Source organism: Melospiza georgiana, chromosome 26 (assembly GCF_028018845.1).
Source record: "Melospiza georgiana isolate bMelGeo1 chromosome 26, bMelGeo1.pri, whole genome shotgun sequence".
NCBI lineage: Eukaryota > Metazoa > Chordata > Aves > Passeriformes > Passerellidae > Melospiza > Melospiza georgiana.
In genome coordinates, this window is record NC_080455.1 from 6578338 (window position 1) to 6600253 (window position 21916).

Here is a 21916-nt window from a genome sequence, read left to right on the forward strand (position 1 = left end):
ATCACAGGGTTAACAGGGCAGGGAAAGCTGGGCTTGACTCCCAGAACAGGGAATAGCACACAGGTAACAGGGAGGGGAATGCAGGGTTTGGATCTCAGAACAAGGAATATCACACAGGTAACAGGGCAGGGAAAGCTGGGCTTGGCTCCAGTGGTCTCCTGGTTAGTTTGAATGTTGGGAAATCCCACCCTTGTGCCTCAACCTCAGAACCCAAGAGCCCCTCAGAGACAGCAGAGAAAGGAACTGAGGTTGGATAAATTTCTAAAAACTCATTTTCCTCTCACGTTTATTTTCCTTCTCCAGCACCGAAGTTAAGAATGGGTTATTTTCCCTGACTTGGCAAAAACACTGATGAGATTTTCAGGTAAAGAGGGCTGGGATACGCCTGAAAATGGGGGTGACAGGTCCCTACCAAACACCCCCAGATCAGTGGGCGCCTTTTCCTGGTGAATCCCAGGCTGCATTTTCACTGCTGGTGCTGTCCCCTGCCCCAGGCTGCACAGAATTCCTCCCTCAGGAGGCTGAAGCCAAATTCTTTGGCCAAACACAGGTGGGAAGAAGTTAATCCTTGACCACAGGCAATGACAAAATGTCACCACCCCCTTTGGGGTGAGATGACTCAGCTCCCTGTCACCCAGAAAAAAAGGATAAAGTGGAATTGGACAAGTAAGAGCGAGCATTAAATTAAAAAAAAAAAAAAAAGAACAATGAAATTTATATCCTTCTATAAAGATTAGAAATCAGACTACTGCAAGAAGGCAGCAGGTCATGGGTGAGGACTGTGACATTCCCAGGGTCCCAGAAATGGAGCAGGAGGAGGAGGGTGATCAGTGGGAGCTGTGGAAACCCACGCTACAAATTGTACGGAAAAGACAAAGCCCCTGCCAGGGACAGTGATTTATTTTAAAGAGCAGAGAGAAGAAAACACGAAAAATAAATAAATGGTGTTGAATCATGGCTTGAAGTGGTTTGAAAGTCCAAGCCAAAGCAGAATATTAAGAGCAGGTCAGTGAGACAAGTGAGTCTGGCTGGACAGAGGACAGGAACGTGGAATGCCAGGAATTAGAGGACAGCAGGAGTCTGGCTGAGCTGTTGGAGACAAACTGAGGTACTGAGGTCACTGATGGGATTTTTTAAGCTCCGAACGAGAAATTATTCAATTGAAAACAGATGAGACTCTGACAGAATAAAAACAAGCCTTGGGCAGACTGGGGGAGCTGTAAGGAACTGTGTGTGAGGATGAAGGGAGATTAAAAAGGGCAGGTGAAGGGAGCCCCTATAACTGAGAGGGTGGAAGGGGACACAGGGTGTCCCAGAGGTGGAAGGGGGCACAGGGTGTCCCAGAGCCCCTATAAATGAAGGGGTGGAAGGGGGCAAAGGATGTCCCAGAGGTGGAAGGGGGCACAGGGTGTCCCAGAGCTCCTCATGGAAATGGGAACTGATCCATGCAGTGTTTGGGGAGCTGGGCTCCTCTGGCTGTGCCCTGCCTTTCCTCAGGGCCCTGCCCTGTCCCAGGAGGTGCCCTCAGGGGCTCAGCCTTGCTCACCCATGCAGTTCTTCATCATCATGAAGCCGCTCTCGTAGCCCTCGAAGCACTCGCACTCGAAGCTGCCCGGCGTGTTGACGCACGAGCCGTGGCCGCACAGGTCGGGGGAGATGCGGCACTCGTCGATGTCTGGGGGACAGGAGGAGGTTTTAAAATCATAGGAAATTCGGGGAGTTGGAAAGAAAGCCAGGCTTAGTAGGGAAAATGTTAAAGGTATGCCCTGGGAAGTGTTAGGCCTTGTGTTTGCTGGATCGTGTGAAGCTGCACCAGTGTTGTCAGTATGTGACAAATGATATAATTGTTAGATGTGATTGGGTATAATTATTGTTGAAAGAATCGTGAGAAACTGTGTTAGGGGTTGGGGGTCCCTCACCTGTGCAGTTCCTCTCCTCAGCGTCCAGAGCGAAGCCGTTGCCGCAGATGCACCTGAAGCTGCCGATGGTGTTCCTGCAGGTGCCGTGGGTGCAGAGCCCGGAGAACACCTTGCACTCGTTCACATCTGGGGGACCAGAGACATCCAGCCAGGGGGGCTCGCCATGAACCCCCTCGCTGCAGCTGAGAACCTCCTCAGCTCACGCGCCAGCCCTGACTGCCCTTCCTCACCTGCTGCAGTGTGATTTCAGGGTTTACCTCAGAACCTGGGTCCCTCCCCTGAAGATTCCCTCCCAGGTGTGTCAGTCCCCTCTCCTTTCCCCTCCCTGACCCCTGCCCAGCACTGTCTGTCAGTCCTGGCATTCCAGAAGGGATTGGGCAGATTCAAAGGATGCCCTCTACCCCTGGGGGGCACTGGGCCATCCAGGTGTCCTTTGTCCCTTTGTCCCTTCCCTCCTGTCCCTGCTTGGTGATTCCCTGCCCCTTCCCTGCCCCTCTCCCCGGGGTTCAAAGGAGCAGCAACCACGGGCTCAGGGAGTTCTGCTGGAGCTGGTGCTGCATTCAGAGGCCAGAACAAAGCTCTGCATCCAAACCCTCCATCAGAACCGACTCCTTTCCTTCACCATTGCCTTAAAGCTTCTCCACAGAGGGAACCCTGAGGAGCAGACTCCATCCCACCACCACCAGAGCTCCTGCAAACCTGGACTTATCTCCACACGCCCAGCTGCAGCACCCAACCAGCCAAAAGCGTCCGTGGGGTGAAACACCACAGTGCCACTATTTGGTCCAGCACCAAGGGCCAGGCAGTCCGAGGCGCATCCCCACTGTGACACCCGTGGCTCCAGCACCCACCTTTGTAGAAGGGCCGCCCTGAGAGCACGTCGCCGCGGTTGGCGAAGCCGGGCCCGCGGGGACACAGCGCCTTGAACTCGGCAGAGCCCGCGCGGGGACACTCCTCGCAGTCGGAGCCCCAGGCCGAGCCCACGGAGCAGCAGCACATGTCCATGCGGAACTTGCCGGGCAGCGGCTCCGTGCACTCGTCCTCGTCCCAGCGCATGTAGCACTGCTCCACGCGCACGTCTGGGGACACAGCGCGCACACGCGTGGGTCTGCTGCCCACCGTGGGCTTGTCTGACGCGTTGTGATGTCGCAGAAACCCAGTCCCTCCCATGATCATTCCCTCCCAGCTGTGTCAGCCGCCTCTCACTTCCCCTCTCTGACCCCTGCCCAGCACTGTCTGTGAATCCTGGAATTCCAGAATTCAGTTAGCAGATTCAAAGGATGCTCTCTACCCCCTGGGGGGCATTGGGCCATCCAGGTGTCCTTTGTCCCTTTGTCCCTCCCCTCCTGTCCCTGCCTGGTGGCTCCTACCCCTTCCCTCCCCTCTCCCCTCGGGGTTCAAAGGAGCAGCAACCACGGGCTCAGGGAGTTCTGCTGGAGCTGGTGCTGGTGGGGAGGTGGCAAGTGGGAGGGCAGAGGAGGCGTCCTTACCCACACAGGTCCTGGCAGTGCCATCCAGGGTCAGCCCCTCGGGGCACTCGCAGCGGAAGGAGCCGGCCGAGTTCACGCAGCGCCCGTTGGGGCACACGCCCGGGAACACCTCGCACTCGTTCACATCTGTGGGGTGGCACGGGTCAGGGATGGCGGGGCACGGCACGGGGACACGGCCAGGGGGGGCTCAAGGGGCTCCTGGAGGGGCTGGGAGGAGCCCAGAGCTGCCCGCCGGGATCCAAATGGCAACTTAGCCATGGAAACCGGGCAGAAACAGAGCCAAGATCTGGGCACAGACAGACGGACAGACACACAGACAGACACAGGGCAGAGAGTGGAGATCCCCCCAAGGACTCAGAGAGGCAGGAGAACAGTGACCACATTCCCACGAAGAGCAGTTTTCCCTCCCTGCAGCACTTTACCTTCACAGGTGACGCCCTTCATGCGGGCGTAGCCCCGGGGACAGGCGGTGTCTGCAAGGGACAGGGATGTCAGCAGGGAAACCCTTCCAGCTTTCCCACAGAACCACGGAGCACCCAGAGCTGGGAGGGACCCACAGGACCACCCAGCCCAGCTCCCGACCCTCCACAGCCCCCCACCAACCCCACCGTGTCCCTGAGAGCGCTGGCGGTGCCCGAGCACCCTGTGGGCATTTCTCCCTGTCCCTGCTCTCCATCCCCACTCCCGCATTTCCCGGCAATGCCCGGGCCTGGCAGAGCCTCACCGATCTCGCAGCGCTCGCAGGGGCTGCCCCAGGCTGCCCCCAGGGTGGCACAGCACTCGGATTTCAGCGTGGCCCCGTTGATGTTGACCTCGCAGCGCCCGTCCTGGATGTTGAGCCAGCAGGTGCCCTTCATGCTGTCTGCAGGGACACACCGGGGGCTCAGGGGCTGCCCCGTGCCCCCAGACCCGGGGCTGGCAGCCCTGAGAGGCAGCTGGGAGGAGCTGTCCCTCCCAGGGAGTCACTGATCCCTGAGGATGTGGTTGTTCCCACAACCCAGAGCGCTGAAACCCTTCCAGTGCCACCCCTGCCATGGGGACACCATCCCTGGTGCCAAGGTGCTCCAGCCTGGCCTTGGACACTGCCAAGGACCCACAGCTGCTCTGGGAATTCCATCCCAGGCTCCCAACACCCTCCCAGACAGCAATTCCCCCCCAGCATCCCATCCATCCCTGTCCCTGTGCCAGGCCAGGTGATGGCGCAGGGTGACGCTGGCAGTGCCACCCGGGCTGGCAGGAGCTGGCCCTGCTCACCCACACAGATGGTGCCACTGGGGTCCAGTTTGCTGCCCGGGGAGCACTCGCAGGCGAAGGAGCCGGCATTGTTCCTGCACAGCCCGTTCACACACGGGTTGGATGTGCACTCGTTGATGTCTGAGGGGACAAAGGGACAAGGGGACAAAAGTCACAGAGGGGAGTGACAGGGACACGGCCCTGGGGGGACAAAAACTGGAGGAGGTGAGAGCACAGGGAGTGAAAAATTGTGGGTTTAAATTGTTTTTTTACATTGTTTTAAATACAATAATATAATTTAAAATATGTTAAAATATATATTTATATATAAAATATAAATACATATAAAAATATAAATGTATCAAGTGTGTAATATATAAATATGTTGCGATATAATAATGATGTAGAACATAAAAATATATTATATAATATATAATGCTGGTATATTATATAATATACCAATATCATATATATAGTATATCATAAATATTTATAATGTATGGTATGTTATATATATTATATAATCGAAATTATATTTATATATTGTATATTATATATTCTATCCTATATTATATATAATATATATATATAATATATATAATATACTGTATAATAATATAGCGTAGAATGTAAGAAATACTACATAAATAATGAATTATAAATTATATAAAAATTCCATATAAATATATAAATTATAGCTAGAAACATGTAATATAGAGAGCTCTAATAACAATATTAAAAAAAATACAAGATTTACAAAAAGTATTGGGATTGAGGGTGGTTGGAGCACTTGTGTGCAAAGTGCCAGTTCTCAAATATTTGAGGCCTCTGCGCACAGGAAACCATTTTTTCCTCCTCCAAATCACAGCCTTTCAATCAAATTCCCCTAACCTTGCAATTTTGGTCAGGCCTCAAGCTCAAACTCTGTGGCCCTGGAGGAAATTGCTCTGGTTTCCAGGCTCAGATGTTTTGGGGTCAGGTGCCCATTCTGCTTTGAACCCAGTGTGAAATATCACTTAAAACCACAGGAAAAAAACCCCTAAAAATGAGGTAAACCCCCCTGAACCCCAAAGGTGCAGCTGCTGCAGTGCAGAGCAGCGCAAAGGGAAGGGAAGCAGGGGTTTGCAGCCCCAGGCAGGAGCTCAGGCTGTGTTTCTGCAGGTGCTGGGGCTGCCCGGCCCCGTTACCTTCGCAGGTGTCGGTCTCGGTGCGGAACACGAAGCCCTTGGGGCAGGTGCAGGTGTAGCTGCCAGGGGTGTTCCTGCACAGCCCGTTGTCACACAGCAGCCGGTTGACGCTGCACTCGTCCACATCTGGGGACAGATGTGGCACCCGTCAGCTGCTTTGGGCTGGGAAGGGTTAATTTCCCCCACGCAGTCACGGGAGGGACCCACGGGATCATTGATCCAACCTCAGCCTCTGCAGAGGCTCCCCAACAATCCCAGCCTGTCCCAAGGTGTCCAGGGGCTCCTGCAGCTCTGGCAGGGCTGGGAAGGGACCATTCCCTGGGGAATTCAGTGCCCACCACCCTCAGGGGGAAGAACCTTCCCCTGATCTCCCTCCCAAATCCCAGAATCTCTCCCTGATCTCCATCCCAAACCCCCTGAACCTTTCCTGATCTCCATCCCAAACCCCTGAACCTTTCCCTGATCTCCATCCCAAACCCCTGAACCTTTCCCTGATCTCCACCTGAAATCCCTGAACCTTTCCCTGATCTCCATCCCAAACCCCTGAACCTTTCCTGATCTCCATCCCAAACCCCCTGAACCTTTCCCTGATCTCCATCTGAAATCCCTGAACCTTTCCCTGATCTCCATCCCAAACCCCTGAACCTTTCCCTGATCTCCACCCCAAATTCCAGAACATTTCTCTGCTGTCCATCTTCCACCTCCCTGGCACAGCTCCAGCCATTTCCTGGCTCCTGTCCCTGTTCCCAGAGCAGAAATCAGAGCTGCTGAACCCCAGCCCACGGGGAGCAGGGCACGAATTCCTTGTTTTCCTTTCCCCACTGAAATCCTTATCCCAACCCATGAGCTCCCCAGCTTCCACCCTTCCCATTCTCCCCCCAGCCCAGCTGCTGGGGGGAATTTGGACGGTACTGGAGGGCACCAGGTGCTGCAGCATCTCCTGGAGGTGCCTGGCACCCCCTGAACCCCAGCCCTGACTCACCCACGCAGTTCTTGCCCGTGGGGTCGGACTCGTAGCCCAGGTTGCAGATGCAGCGGTAGCTGCCCCGCAGGTTCTCACACATCCCGTTGGGGCAGATGTCGGGGTTCAGGGCGCACTCGTTGATGTCTGAAAGGCAAAAAGAGGCGCGTGGGCTGGAGCCCAGCAAAGGCAAAGACAGAAACCTTCCATCCCCTGGCTCTTCGCCGCAGGAACCATGGAGTCTCAGAGTAGTTTGGGTTGGGAGGGACCTCAAAGCCCATCTTGTTCCAATTCTACCATTCCAGGCTTGGAACAGTCCAAGGATGGGGCAGCCACAGCTTCTCCCTGTCCTGAGCCAGCCTGGGGCTCTGAGCTCAGGAGGAGACAGCTGGGTAAGGGGCTGGGATAAGCCCAGTTTAATGTCAAGGGCTCTCAGGTCCCAGTGTGACATCCCAGAGTGTTCTTTATCCCAGTTCCAAGCTCAGGAATTGAATTATCCCTGGGTTCAGCACTGAGTGACCCAGAAGGGTGGCAGCCAGGTGGGCACTGCCCCTTCCCTGCAGCAGCATCCCTTCCTCTGCTCTTTTGGAGCCAAGCCCTGGTGCCAGGGCAGAGATTTCAGCCTGGCAAGCCCCAGCCTGGCCCAGCCCAGGCAGTCTGTGCTGGCACCACAGTGTCCCCGCAGTGCCAGATGGCCACGGCTGCCCAGGCACTGCTGGCCTTTATCCCCACACTCTTGGAGCTCAGTTCCATCGAGGGAAACCCAGCCTGGAGAGCTCTGAGTGCAGCCCTGGCTCCAGGCAGGGGTGGAATGACCAGAGCGTGGCCTTGCTAGAAGGAGTCTCACCATGGCCATGGGACTGCCTCTGGCCAGGACAAGGAGCCCTGGATGGGAGCCCAAGGAGCCACCAGGGCTTTGCCTCTGGCTCCTTCCCTCTGGAAGGCTTGGCAGGGCTGCCTGGCTGCTCTGTGCTCTCCTTGCTGATCCAAGCACTGCCCAGGGCTGGCACTGGCACCTCTTGGAACTCAAAGCCGCCCCTTGGCAGCACAGTTTGTCACCTCCCTCTGCCTGGGACACCCCAAGGAGCAGCTGGAGAGCAGAGGAGGGAAACAACCAGGAGGGTCCCACTGCTCATTCCCGTCTCAGCAGGGATGGGAGCCCAAGACCTCCTGGCACAGCTCCCACAGGAAAAGCAGCTGAGGGTGCTGTGGGATGTGCATGTGGAATCCTGCATGCCCCTGAGGAATCCTGCATGCCCCTGGGGAATCCTGCATGCTCCTGAGGAATCCTGCATGCCCCTGGGGAATCTTGCATGCTCCTGAGGAATCCTGCATGCTCCTGAGGAATCCTGCATGCTCCTGAGGAATCCTGCACATCACATCCCTCTGGAATTCTGCACCCACCTCTGCCATCAGCCGTGATCCCGATGCCACTGCTGCAGAGAGCCTGGAATTCCGCTGGGGACAGAGCACAACAGAGCCATCAGCCTGGCAGGATATTCCCCTCAGGGAGCTTAACGGAGCTGAGGGCTTCAACACACCGAGGTTTAATCCTGTGTTTGTCACAGGGGCAGTTCTAGGCCTGTTTATGCTCATACAACACAGTCACAGGTGTGAGGTGAATTGGGAGGGACCCCAAGGATCATCCAGCCCAACCCCTGGACCAGCCCAGGCACCCCAACAATCCCACCCGTGCCTGGGGGCGCTGTCCAAGCTGCCCTGAGCTCTCCCAGCCTCGCTGCTGTGACCTTGTGCATTTAATGCCGATGCTCCCACTTCCAACTTCCACCCCGTTTATAATTTATCCATAAATTATGGATTATGGATATGATTATGGATTATGGATATTCATTATGGATATGGATATGGATATATTATGGATTATGGATATTGATTATGGATCTGGATTATGGATATTCATTATGGATACGGATATGGATATGGATATGGATATGGATATATTATGGATTACAGATAGATTATGGATGTTCATTATGGATTATGGATATTCACTATGGATATGGATATATTGTGGATTATTGATATGGATTATGGATATTCATTACGGATTATGGATATTCACTATGGATATGGATATAGTATGCATTATGGATATTGATTATCGATTATCTATTATCAATTATTGATTATTAATTATTGATTATTGATATGGAATATGGATATTGATTATGGATTATAGATATAATTATGGATTATGGATATTGATCATGGGTTATCATTGTTGATTATGGATATGAATTATGGATATTGATTATGGATATATTATAGATCATGTATATGGATTATGGATATGGATGTATTATGGATTATTGATATTGATTGTGGATATGGATTATTGATTATTATGGATTATAGATTGTGGATTACGGATTGCAGATTACGGATGATGTCCCAACCAATGCCACGGCCCAGCCCGGCGTGGCCTCACCCGAGTTCTTGGCCGGGCAGGGCTGGCAGGGCTCCCCGAAGCCGTGGTCGGGGTTGGCGCAGCAGCACTCGGACTTGGTGACGGCGCCGGGGAAGGGGCGGGCGCAGGTGCCCTTCTTGATGCCCCCGTAGCAGGTGCTGCGCATGTGGGTGTCCACGCAGACGCGGCCGTCCACGCCGATGGCCAGGCCCCCCAGGCACTCGCAGCGGAACGAGCCCTCAGTGTTGATGCACCAGCCGTTCATGCAGATCCCCGGCGTCTCGCACTCGTCGATGTCTGGGCAGGGCAGGGCGGGAGAGGGGTGAGATCGGGGGGGGAGGGACACGGGGAGAGGGGTGGGGGACAGGGAGAGAGGGGTGGGACATGAGGAAGGGGGACTGGGACACAGAGAGAGGGCTAGGAGACAGGGAGAGAGGGTTGGAACATGAGGAGAGAGGATTGGGACACACAGAGAGAAGGCTGGGACATGAGGAAAGGGGACTGGGACACATGGAGAGAGGGCTGGGATATGAGGAGAGGGCTGGGACACACAGAGAGAGGGCTGGGACACATGAACAGGGGCAGAACATGTGGACCGAAGCTCAGGACATGCAGAGAGAGGCTCAGAACACAGGACAGTGGTCAGGTCACACAGAGAGAAGCTCAGGACACATGGCCAGGGCATCAGGACACATGGACAGCAGTTAGAACATGCAGAGAGAGGCTCGGGACACACAGAGAGGGGATCAGGACACACAGACAAGGGCTCAGAACATGAGAACCTTTCCCCTTTTTGTCAATTCTGCCACAAAGGGCCGATTTCTGGCAGCACAGTAGGAGCTGCCTGGCCACACCATTGGATTTCTCATCTCCCCTTGCCCTGAGGAGCTCACAGGTGCCCTGAGGAATGTGGGCAGGGGCTGGGGCTGGGAAGAGCCCACCCGGGGCTCACTCACCCACGCAGTAGCGCCCGTTGGGAGCCAGGACAAAGCCGGGTTTGCAGATGCACTTGAAGCTCCCGTCCTCGTTGATGCACATCCCGTTGAGGCACATGTTGGTGGTGGCACACTCGTCGTGGTCTGGGGGCACACACAGCACCCCAGAGCTGCAGCAAGACCCTCCTGTGGCCCAAACCCGCCCTGTGCCCCATCCCATGGCCAAACTGTGGGTGCTGGGCCTCAAAGCAGACAGGGAGATGCTTGGGGAACCTCCAAGAGCATCAGCTGCAAGCCCAGGGTCACCTTTCCTGGTCAGAGCTGTCCTGCTGATCCCTGCACCCCAAACCCCCTCACAGAAACACCTCCCCAGCCCTCTCCTGGGCACAGGCCACATTAACAGCCCAGGGAAGAGGTGGTCCCAGCCCAGCCCTGGGCTGCTGGAGGCAGGGGAGCCTCACCCACGCAGTTCTTGCCGTCGGGGGTGATCTCAAAGCCGGCGTTGCAGATGCACTGGAAGCTGCCGTCGGTGTTGACGCAGCGCCCGTTCCTGCACATCACCCCATTCATGATGCACTCGTCAATGTCTGCAGGGAAAGCACCAAAAGTGGCAGCACGGAGAGACAGGAGCGGCCCCAGCTCAACGTCCCCTGTGAGAAACTCTCAGTGCCCTCGGACACGGGAATTCATGCTCAAAAATCCCACTTGGGAAATCGGAATCTTTTCGCCTCTCCGGGCAGTGGGGGAGGCTTTGGAAGCCACTTTGCAATGGAGGGAGAAAATGAACATTTCAGTGCTTGGGCACTGCCATGGGAATCTGCCTTTTCTCGTTGTTCCCATGTGGAACAGTCCCTTCCCATCCCTCTTTTTTGGCAGTCCCTCACCTGCAGCAGCCTCTTGGCAGAACAGCCTCGCTGGAAATGCTGCATCCACACCAACGTGGCCCAGAACCCCCACTTTTGTCAAATGAAACTCTCCCAACAGAATTCTGTTCTTGGGGAGGACTCTGCAGCTCCCTTGATTGCCACCAGAAAATTTTAGGGAAAGCCAGAGGAAACTTCTGGAGAGATCCCATCTCACACCCAGCCCTGCTGGGGTCCCCTTTCTGCATTTCACCCTACCACCCCTTTTTGGTGCCGGGGGCTCTGCTGACCCCTCTGCCACCCCCCAAAAAAAGGGGGCACAGCCCTTACCAATGCAGGCCTGCTTGGTGGGGGTACTCTGGAAGCCCTCGTGGCACTTGCAGTGGTAGGAGCCCGGCGTGTTGACGCAGTCACCGTGGACGCAGGGGCTGCTCGAGCACTCATCCACGTCTGCAAAAAACCCCAGGTGTGAGGGACCCTGAGGCCCAGCAGAGGCCAGGAGCAGCGAGAGCAGCCTGGAGGAGCCCTGGGAGCTGTGGGGCAGCCCCTCTCACCGATGCACTCCCCGCGGACGTCCTGCTTGTAGCCCATGTTGCACTCGCAGCGGTAGCTGGACGGCGTGGGGATGCAGCGCCCGTTCAGGCACAGGTTGGTGAAGTGTTTGCAGATGTCGATGGTCTGGTTCAGGGTGGCTGTTCCTGGGGGGTGCACAGAGGGTTGGGGAGCCCTTAGGGGAAGCACTGGGAAGGGTTGGGGAGCCCCGGGATGTCCCCAGGACTCAGGATGGGGTGGCAGTTCCTGGGGGATACAGGAAGGGTTGGGGACCCCTTATGGGAAGCACTGGGAAGGGTTATGGAGCCCTGGGATGTCCCCAGGTCTCAGGATGGGGTGGCAGCTCCTTGGGGCTGGGACAAACCGGGACAAAGGCGGGACAAAGGCGGAATTACCGATGCTGGAGCTCCCCTGGCTCATCCCGGGCAGCCCCGGGATCCCGCCCTGCCCGTTGGCCCCGTTGGGGCCGATGCCCCCGGGCCCGTTGAGTCCCGGCCCGACCCCGTTGGGCACGAATGAGGGAATTCCTGGGAAGTTCATGCCGGGGAAGCCTGGCATGACCGGGAGCCCCTCGATGCACAGCCTGCGGTACTCGTCTGAAACAAAAGAGGGCTTTGGCTGCAGTGCCGGCAGCAAAGGGTGGGTCCTGGTGGGAATGGGGGTAGGAAATGTAGGAATGGGGCAGAAGGATGAGGAGGGAGTGAACACCCCTCAGCCCATGGTGGGGCCAGGGGGTCTGGCAGAGGATTTTTGGGACACCTGGCACCGAGTGGTCCCTCCAGGCAGGGAAGGATGGGCATGGAGAAGCTCTGCCCTGCTCAGAGCTGGGGCTGAAGGAGGGGATGCACAGTTTGCTTTGCTGAGAGGGGAGGGGAATGGACCCGGTGCTGGTGCCTCCAAATAGCTGGTGCACCTTGGGGACAGGGTTTGGTGGCACCTGGGAAGCTTTTCCAGCCTCATTTTCCAACAGGCAGGGTTTTGGAGCGCTGGTTTTGGGGTGCAGGGCTTGAGGTGGTGGTTTTGGCATGCCGGGTTTGGGGTACAGAGTTTTGGGGTGCCGGGTTTGGGGTACAGAGTTTTGGGGTGCCGGGTTTGGGGTGCCGGGTTTGGGGTGCCGGGTTTTGGGGTGACTCACCCGAGCCCCGCACGGGGCACACCTCGGGGGTCTGGCCGATGGCCCAGCAGCGCCCCGAGTCGCAGCAGCACTGCATCCTGCTGGCCTGGCCCGGAACGTCCCCGGCACAGCGACCGCCCAGCAGCGCCGAGAAACACGTGCCCAGGCGCTGGTCTGAGGGGACAGAGCGGGGACAGAGCGGGGACAGCGTGGGGACAGCGTGGGGAGAGGAAGAGGAATGGGAAGAGGGACAGGGATAGGGACGGGGAAAGGGAGAGGGATGGGAAAAGGGGAGAGGGACAGGAACAGGGATAGGGATGGGGACAAGGACAAGGACAGGGATGAGAACAGGGATGGGGACAGGGAGAAGGAGAGAGACGGAGAGGGATGAGGATAGGGACAGGGATGGGGACAGGGATGGGGAGAAAGAAAGGGAATAGGACAGGAACAGGGACAAAGACAGGGAGAGGGACAGGGATGGGGACAGGAATGAGGAGAGGGAGAGAGACAGGGAGAGGGACAGGGATGAGGACAAGGACAGGGACAGGAGTGGGGACAGGGAGAAAGAAAGGGAAAAGGACAGGGAGAAGGACAGGGAGAGGGAAAGGGACAGGGAGAGGGATGGGGAAAGGGACAGGACAGGGATGGGGACAGGGACAAGGAGAAAGAAAGGGAGAAGGACAGGAACAGGGACAAGGACAGGGAGAGGGAAAGGGACAAGGGAGAGGGACAAGGATGGGGATGGAGACAGGGACAAGGACAAGGACAAGGACAAGGACAAGGACAAGGACAAGGACAAGGACAAGGAAAGGAAGAAGACACACAGTCACAATGTGGCACCACCACGCTCTCAGGCAGCTCCTGAGGGCCCATCCCCATGGAATCTCTCCCTGCCATCCCCTGTCTCAGCCTGGCCCCCCTGACCCCAACCCTGCCCCTTCTGGGGGGATTTTGTGGCTCCTGGCCAAGGCGCTGAGGGTCTCTCACATCCAGCAGGCTCCATCCACCTGGCACCGAGCCCTGCAGGAAAACCTGGAATCTTCCCCTCCTGCTCTCCCACCTTGCCTCCTCTCAAGTGGGTTAATGAGGGGGAAAGTCTCCCGGGGTGTGGCTGCCACTTCCCGGGAGTGTAATTGGGATTAATGGCCCGGGGCTGTTTGATCTGGGGCTGGGGGTGCATTCTGCTCCCAGCACAGCTCGGGGACCCCCAGGGCACAGTGACCCCAGTTCAAACCAGCAGCTCCTTCCCCAGAGCTGGGTTCAGGGGGAACTGCTCCTTTCAGGAAACTTTACCCACCAAAAACACCAGCAGACACAAAGCCAGACCTGGAGAGGGGGATTTGGAAGCAAAGCTGGATCAGCCCCTAATCCTCAGGAAGGGGAGGAGAAGCCCTGGGGGTGTTTGGGACCAGCCTGCACAAAACCCCAGAAAAGCAGAAAATGCTGCGGGAGAGAGGGGAGGGGAAATTCCTGCTGGGATTAGGGAGAGCTCAGAGGTGGGGATTGAGCCCTGGGGGTGACCGGGTCCAGCCAGGATGGAAGGGCAGGAGGGGAAGGGAAGGGGGTCCTGCTCATGCTGAGGGGACAGGAATGATTCCAGGCTGGGTCTGGGGTCTGGCAGGGCCGGGGGAAGGGAGTCCTGCTCATCCTGAGGGGACAGGAATGATTCCAGGCTGGGTCTGGGGTCTGGCAGGGCAGAGGGGAAGGGAAGGGGGTCCTGCTCATCCTGAGGGGACAGGAATGATTCCAGGCTGGGTCTGGGGTCTGGCAGGGCAGGGGGAAGGGGGTCCTGCTCATCCTGCTGGTGCCCCTCAATACCTTCACATTGTCACCTCTAGGGTGTGGCAATGTCCCCTCTCCTGATGCTTTAAGTGCCCACATTGCTCATTATTTATCCATTTCCACTTCCCTGGCGTTATTTCACGGGATGGGAACCTGGAACCCCAAACTCCCCACACAAAACCCTCCTGGGACAGAGCTGGCACGGTTTGGGTGCCAGGGCAGCCCCAGCCCAGCAGGAGTGCCAGAACAAACCCAGCCTGTCCCAAAAAGGAGCTGCAGCACCCAGAGCCAGCCCAGGTGCAGTCAGAGCCCACTGCAGCTCCATCAGCTCCGCACTATTTTTAAATCTGGGCTTCCGAATTTTATTTATTTTCGTTTCTCGAAGCTCTTGGTTTCAAGGAAAGTGGGGAATGTCCCCATGACTCATCCCAGAGCTGTCACACCCCTCTGGGCTCATGGCAGGGCTGGGAAACAGCAGGGAAAAATTCCATTCCCATTAAAATCTATCAGTTTCCCAAACAAGAGCACTTGGGCTTTACTTTTTACTCACACTTCACAACATTTTTTTTTTCCCTCCTGGAACTAAAACATTTAATTCTGCTCCAGGATCCGTGGCTAGAAAAGAATTTGGAGCTGATTTTTTTCTTTTTTTTTTTGCTGAATTCATTTCCACAGAAAGCTGTGCCTGCACCACCAATCCCTGCCTGTGCTGGAGGAATTCCTCTTCCCAAATCTCCTCATTCTCATCTTCCTGAAGGCAAATGGAATTTCAGACCAGGGCAAAAAAAACCCAAAAAACTGGGATTTATTTGCTGAGTGCGAGTAACCACAGAGCTGCTCCCCTATCCCATGAACTGGGGTTTGGTACCAATGGGCCATCAGATATCTACAGGAAAGGGAGTTTTGATCTGTTAAAAATCCAAACAATTCGCTGCAGGCTATCTGGAGGTTGGAGCGAATTTTTTGAATTTTGGATTTTTTGAAGACATTCCTCCCGATCACTTCCTCACTGCACCCACATTCCCAGCCCCACACCTTCCTCCCGGCCCTCCTCCTCCTCCTCCTCACACCCTTCCCACCCCATTCCACCACCGAGACCCCTCCACACCCCAAATCCTGGAGAGGAACGAGGACCAAGCGATCCCAGCCAGGCTCGGGACGGAGAACAAGGAACATTCCCCACCAGCACCATCCCAAAGCCCTGTGCGGGCATTCCCGGCCCAAATGCCGCCCCAAATCCCTCGTTTTCCCCCTCACCGAGGCAGCGGGAGCCGTCGGGGCTGGTGATGAAGCCTCGGGGGCAGGAGCACACGTAGCTGCCCGCCGTGTTGGTGCACTCGCCTCCGTCGCACACGCCCGCGATGGCCCCGCACTCATCCACGTCTGCAAGGCACAGAAAACACCACGGGCAGCGTGGAAAATGTGCCCTTCCCCACCCAAAGCCACGCAGGTGGGGTTTGGGGCGGTCAGGGGGTGATGGGGGTCTGCAAAACTCTGCCATTCGTGGAGTCTCTGCTTCTCTCCGCAGCCTCCCCAAGGGGAAGTTTGGGATGGACACCAGGGGAAAATTCCTCTGAGAAACAGGGACTGGAGACTGGAAAGGGCTGCCAGGGAGTGATGGAGTCCTTGTCCCCAAACCCCATCCAAATCCAGAAAGGCTGGGAGTTGGGTTGGGCCGTGAAGGGTCTCCAAAACTCTCCCATTTGTGGAGTTTCTGCTTCTCTTTACAGCCTCTCCCAGGGGATGGTTAGGATGGACAGAAGGGAATAAATTATTCCCAGAAACAGGGACTGGACATTGGAAAGGGCTGCCAGGCAGGGATGGAGTCCTGGTCCCCCGGGTCACCTTGGTCATGGTCTGCATGCCCAGCCCTTGGTGATGGGTTGGATTTGCAGCCCCCCTTGAGCCCCTCCCAGCCCAGGACATTCCACAATTCCACTCCCTCATTCTATTCCAGGGGAACACAAATCCCAGGACATTCCACAATTCCATTCTCTGATTCTATTCCAGGGGAACACAAATCCCAGGACATTCCACAATTCCATTCTCTGATTCTATCCCATTCAAGAGGGGAACACAAATCCCAGGACATTCCACAATTCCATTCCCTGATTCTATCCCAGTCAAGAGGGGAGCACAAATCCCAGGACATTCCACAATTCCATTCTCTGATTCTATCCCAGTCAAGAGGGGAGCACAAATCCCAGGATATTCCACAATTCCATTCTCTGATTCTATCCCAGTCAAGAGGGGAACACAAATCCCAGGACATTCCACAATTCCATTCCCTGATTCTATTCCAGGGGAGCACAAATCCCAGGACATTCCACAATTCCATTCTCTGATTCTATCCCAGTCAAGAGGAGAGCACAAATCCCAGGACATTCCACAATTCCATTCCCTGATTCTATTCCAGGGGAACACAAATCCCAGGATATTCCACAATTCCATTCTCTGATTCTATCCCAGTCAAGAGGGGAGCACAAATCCCTGCTTGGCTCTTTAGGACTCTCAAAGTCTGCCCCTGGTCACCCTCTTAGGGGTCCCCTGAGCCCCCCAGTGCTGCTCTGGTTCTTTGGTGCTCAGAACAGCCCTGAGAGCTCCCAGGGCAGCAGAGAACACAGAAACAGAGAACACAGAAACGCCTCCCCCACCTGGGCCCCTGCAGCCAAAATCAGATTTTATCAGCCAGCCCTGCCCTGTCATCCAACCCCAGCCCTGCCCTGGGCTCCAACCCACCAAGCTCTGCAAAATAAAGAGCTTTAGGAAGGCAAAGCTGGAAAATCCCAGCCCAAAACTTGGGGTGGCACTGGGGAGAATCTGCATGGAGCTGGGCAAAATAAAGAGCTTTAGGAAGGCAAAGTTAAAAAATCCCAGCCCAAAGCTTGGGGTGGCACTGGGGAGGCTCCCAGACCTGGGGCTGTGCCTCTGCCATCCCTCCCTCACCCCAAGGCAGCAGAGAATCTCATTCCTATGAAAACCAGGGAACCAAAGAGCTTCCATCAATCTGCAGCTCTTTTTTTCTTTTTGCTGAAATCCCTTGAAAATCCCAGCTCTGAGAGCAGGAACGGAGCCCATTCCTGCAGGACTCCACATCCTGTGCTCCAGGAACCCGATCCCTGGGCTTTGTTGTGCTTTCAGCCCATTTTCCTGCTCGGTTTTCCCCTCTGTGAGCGTCCCGTGGTGGTTTGGAGCCGCGCTGACCCGGTGGGAATGGGTTCATTAACAATTAACGCCCTTCTCATTAACGCCCGGAGCCGGGAGGGAATCCTGCCAGCTCCAGCCTGGCTCCTTCCCGGCTTTTCCAACCTTCTGTTCAGAATTAAAGCAGGACCCTGAGCTCTGCTGCTCAGACAATGGCAGGATTCAAGGCAAACGTTGATTTTGGAGCCGGGCTGGGACTGGAGTTGGAATTGGCCTCGTCCTTAAAGGCTGGGAAAGCTTGGAAAAGCCAAAGCTGCAGAGCTGGAGCTGCAAAGCTCATCCCTCATCCCAGGGCTGTGGGAACCCCAAACTTTCCTTGTGCTAAAAAACCCCAGGATTTGACGGAGAAAACACCCCCAGGGCTCGAGCCTTGGGATCAGGGACTCGTGAAAGGAAGCACAGAGGGGAAAGTGGGAGCTCCAAACCACCCAGACGCAGGGGAACGAGCTCTGCACGGAGCCAAACAATGAGCTCTTCAGAGGGGCTCCGCGAGGAAATGGAAAGAAAGTGGTTGTGGGGTTCCATCCACCCGTGGAAAGCTCTGGGGAGCTTCCTCTGGTGCAGGAGCATCAGGAAATTCAGGATTTTGGGCCCTCCTGGCCTGTGGGGGCACATGGAGCACCTCACACCTGAAGGGGTGAGGAACAGAGGTGAGATTTGGAATCCCAGGATTTGTTCCCTCCGGCAGAATGTCCTGGAGAGGCCAAAAATGGGCAAATCCTGGCTGAGCTTGTTGCCTGGAGCCTTCCACTCCCTCTCCTGGTGTCTCTCCAATGGGTTTTTGTTTTGTCTCTTATCACCCAGGATGGGTTTTGGATGCAGGACACGCTCCTTTGGGGAGCATCCTGGGGAGGCACTGGCACTACCTCACTGATAGCAGAGCTTGGCCTTTGTCCTGCAGCGCAGGAAGGGCTGTTAAAAAGTGAAATTCTTGGCAGAGAAAGCCTGGAATTATGGCAGGAAAAGCTTTGTCCAGCCAGTGATTCCCCCTTAGCTCCACGCCACGGAATTGCTCCGTTCGGTGTCATTTTTCCAGCCGCTTCCAGGATCATTTAAAAGTGCCCCAGCCCCCCCTTTCCCCTGTGATTTATGGCTCCAGGTCTCTGGAGCAGCAGGATGTGTCCCAGCTCAGCTTTGATGTTCCCTCTCTCCACTTTGCACCAGGAATTTTCCTGTGTCCTCAACAATTTTCCTCCCGCCGCGTTGAGAACTCGGCTGGATGCGAACCTGCCTCTCATTCCCTGAAAACCTCAACACAGATCCTGCTTTTTTTCCCTTTTTTCCACCATAATCCAGCCGTGAGATGGGTTAATTCATCCCTAACCTGGCAATTCCTGCCCTCCTTGCTCATCTTTTTGCACGGCACAAACACAATTTTGGGTGCTTCCCAAGCCCACCTCGCCTCCAGCGGTTCTTAGGGAGCAGCCTGAGCCTCCCCCTCCCTAAATCCAACATTTCCCTGTTTTCCAGCCTGCCCAGCAAGGGAGCAGTGCCAGAAGCTCCCACCACCCCCGGAGCTCCTCGGAATACAATGGACAATGGGACAAACTCGAGCCACCCTCTGGAAGTGCCCCATCCACCAGGGATGAGTCTGGAACGGAGCAAGCCCCGACTTGGAGGAGCTTCAGCTCCAAATCCGGCCTGGATCTTTCCCCGAGAGCCAAAGGATTGGTTTTGCTGCTGGATCTGAGCATATTCCAGCCGCAGCTCAGTTATTCCAGTTATCAGCATGGAATATCTGCCTTGGAAAAGCGTCCTTATCCTCCCCAATTCCAGGTGTCGGGAGATAAGGTTTGGGTTAGGAGATAAGGAAGGCACCGCCGTTATCTCCATCCCCAGCAGTTCACAGCAGATTATGGCACTGTTAATTAGGGGACACCGTTAATGAGGGGACGTGGTTAATCCCTGATTCCCCACAGGAATCCTCCAGCACCAAACTCCAGCTCTGGGCAGCTGGGGAGAAACCCCCCAGAGAGGTTTAATCGGGGTTTGACATTCCCTGGATGCCAGGCTTGGATGGGGAAGCTGAAAATGAGAGGGAAGCAGAGAATTCCCTCCTTTCCCCGGTGTAAAATGAACCCAAAACTCAACGAGGGAACTCCTGCCCAGCTGGGATCGGGGCACACCTGGACCACAAATCCATGCTCTGGTTGTGCTTTGATCAAGCCCTGGCTCAAAGTGAGGACCAAGGCAGAGATTTTGGCAGTTTCAGCAGGAATGTGCAGCTCAGGAATTTGATGCTCCATCTGCTGGACCAAATTCCTGATGGATCAAAGGCTGCAGGAAACTCGGAGATGTTCAGGGAGCTCGGGGCCCAAATCTTCAAAGTGTCCATAAAGGAGCCCTCTCCATTCCCCTATCCACATCATTTTAGGGAATCCCAAAGGCGATTCCACTTTCCTGGGATCCTCCTTTCCCCCTTTGGTGGCCCTGTGGGGACGTGGAGGTTACAGAGCTGGGAGAGGAGCCCTCAAACCTCAAATCCCTGCTGTTTGTGTCATTCCCAGCAGGACCCCAGACCCAGAGGGAAGCCCCCAGTCCGTGGTGGTGATGCAGGGATGCAGCAGCTCCTGGCAGTGCTGGAGTTGTCCCTTTCTGGGGGCAGTTTGTGCCCACGTGGGGCTGCTCCTCCGGGCTCTGGGGGGAGTGGGAGGCCCCTCACATCTGGAGGACAGACCCAGACAATGGATTTGGTTTAATCTGGGGATGGAGGAGATTCCAGCTCAACCGGTTTCAGATGTGCTCTGCTTCCCCAGCTGCTGGGGGAGAGGCAGGAGCAGCTTTCTGCTGCCCCTGCTCCCACCTGGGCCAGGCGAATTCCTGGAATATCACTGGATTCGGGGAGCTGCTCCTTCATCTGACACACAAAAAGGGCTGGTTTGGATTGCCCTGCTTTCAATCCCTGCATGTGGAGCTCGGCAGGAATCCTGTCAGGATTTTAGAGAAAGTCTGCTGGCGCCCTGCCCAGGAAGATGCTCAGACACAGATGTTTCCTGGGGATGCAGGAATGTCCATCCCCCAGCAGGGACTGACCTCTGCAGCTCCTCTGGGCTCTCTTTGGAAACGTTTCCTGAGGGGCTGAACCCAGGGCACAGAATCCTGGAATGGTCAGGGCTGGAAGGACCTGGGAGATCAGCTCATGCCACCTCCTACCATCCCAATTCCACTCCTGGCATTCCAGAGGCAGCCAGAGCCCTCCCTGAGCTCCCAGCACCAGCCTGCTGTCCCATTTCACAATGATTGAATCTTCCCAGCCCTAACGAAGAGCCTCCAAATTAAAAGTTGCTGAGTTTTCAAGGCTTGATCAGACCCAGAACCTGGCAGAGTTTTGGAGGCTGAGCTGAGCCTGGCTAAACCTTCCACAGATCCCTCCAGTGCCGTCAGTCTGTGTTCCCATTAAAATACTCTTTCAAAAACCCCTCTGTGAACAAACCAACCCGTTTCCTTCTGGTCTGAGGCAAGATCAGGAGATCAGGCAAAGCCCATTCCTCATTTCCTGCCCTTGGCCTGTGGGCAGCAGACCAAAAACCCCTCTGGCAGGGCTGGGCAATGGGATCCCGCCTGGAATGGGAGCTCTGTCGCAGCTCCACTCTGGAAAAAGCCAGGAGTGAAATGTTCCTGGGGCTTGGGAAGAGGAGCATCCCCTTACCTTCACACCTGTGGCTGGTCTCGCTCTGCTTGTGCCCTGCAGGGCACTTGCACTCGTAGGATCCCACGGTGTTGATGCAATTCCCACCTTGGCAGAGCCCAGGGATGGCCTGGCACTCGTCCACATCTGCAGGAGGAAGAGGAGGAGGAGTGTGAAGGAACAGCAGCCATGGATCCATGGGTTTCCCTGTGCTCGAGGAGCTGGACCACATTCCAGAGGGAATTTCCCCCTAAACTGCACCAGGGGATGGACAGGAGTCAATTCCTGCCTCAACAAGAGGGAGACTCAAAGGATCAAAGGATTGGGAAGGCTTCCCCAAAGGATTTGTCCATCCTGTGGTTCTTTGGGAGGAGCAGCCTGTGGCATGGAGGAGCTCACCTGAGAGCCACAGTGTGCCCTGGATCTGTGTGGGATAAAATGGGAGATCCCAGGGGACCCTCCAGGTCCATGGAGGTGCTCCCTGACACACAGGGGGGATTTGGGAAATTCCACAGAGAGTTCTGTGCTTTGGGGCTCTGCTTTGGGGGTTTTGCTCTCTGTATTCTCTGGTTTAGGGTTCTGCTTTGGGGCTCTGCTCTCTGTGCCCTCTGCTTTGGGGC

At 55.7% G+C, this 21916-nt stretch overlaps 1 protein-coding gene across 1 annotated transcript in view; it reads right to left on the minus strand.

The window, feature by feature from the left end:
* The window catches only part of FBN3 (fibrillin 3), a 68740-nt gene that overhangs the window by 24063 nt on the left and 22761 nt on the right, over positions 1-21916 (minus strand). The window contains 19 exon segments of the mRNA XM_058041021.1: positions 1547-1675; positions 1920-2045; positions 2771-2998; positions 3410-3535; positions 3832-3882; positions 4134-4271; positions 4664-4783; positions 5830-5955; positions 6812-6937; positions 8195-8248; positions 9240-9515; positions 10175-10297; positions 10615-10740; positions 11347-11466; positions 11571-11714; positions 11964-12164; positions 12704-12856; positions 15722-15847; positions 21318-21443. Coding sequence (XP_057897004.1) covers positions 1547-1675; positions 1920-2045; positions 2771-2998; positions 3410-3535; positions 3832-3882; positions 4134-4271; positions 4664-4783; positions 5830-5955; positions 6812-6937; positions 8195-8248; positions 9240-9515; positions 10175-10297; positions 10615-10740; positions 11347-11466; positions 11571-11714; positions 11964-12164; positions 12704-12856; positions 15722-15847; positions 21318-21443 — 2619 coding nt within the window.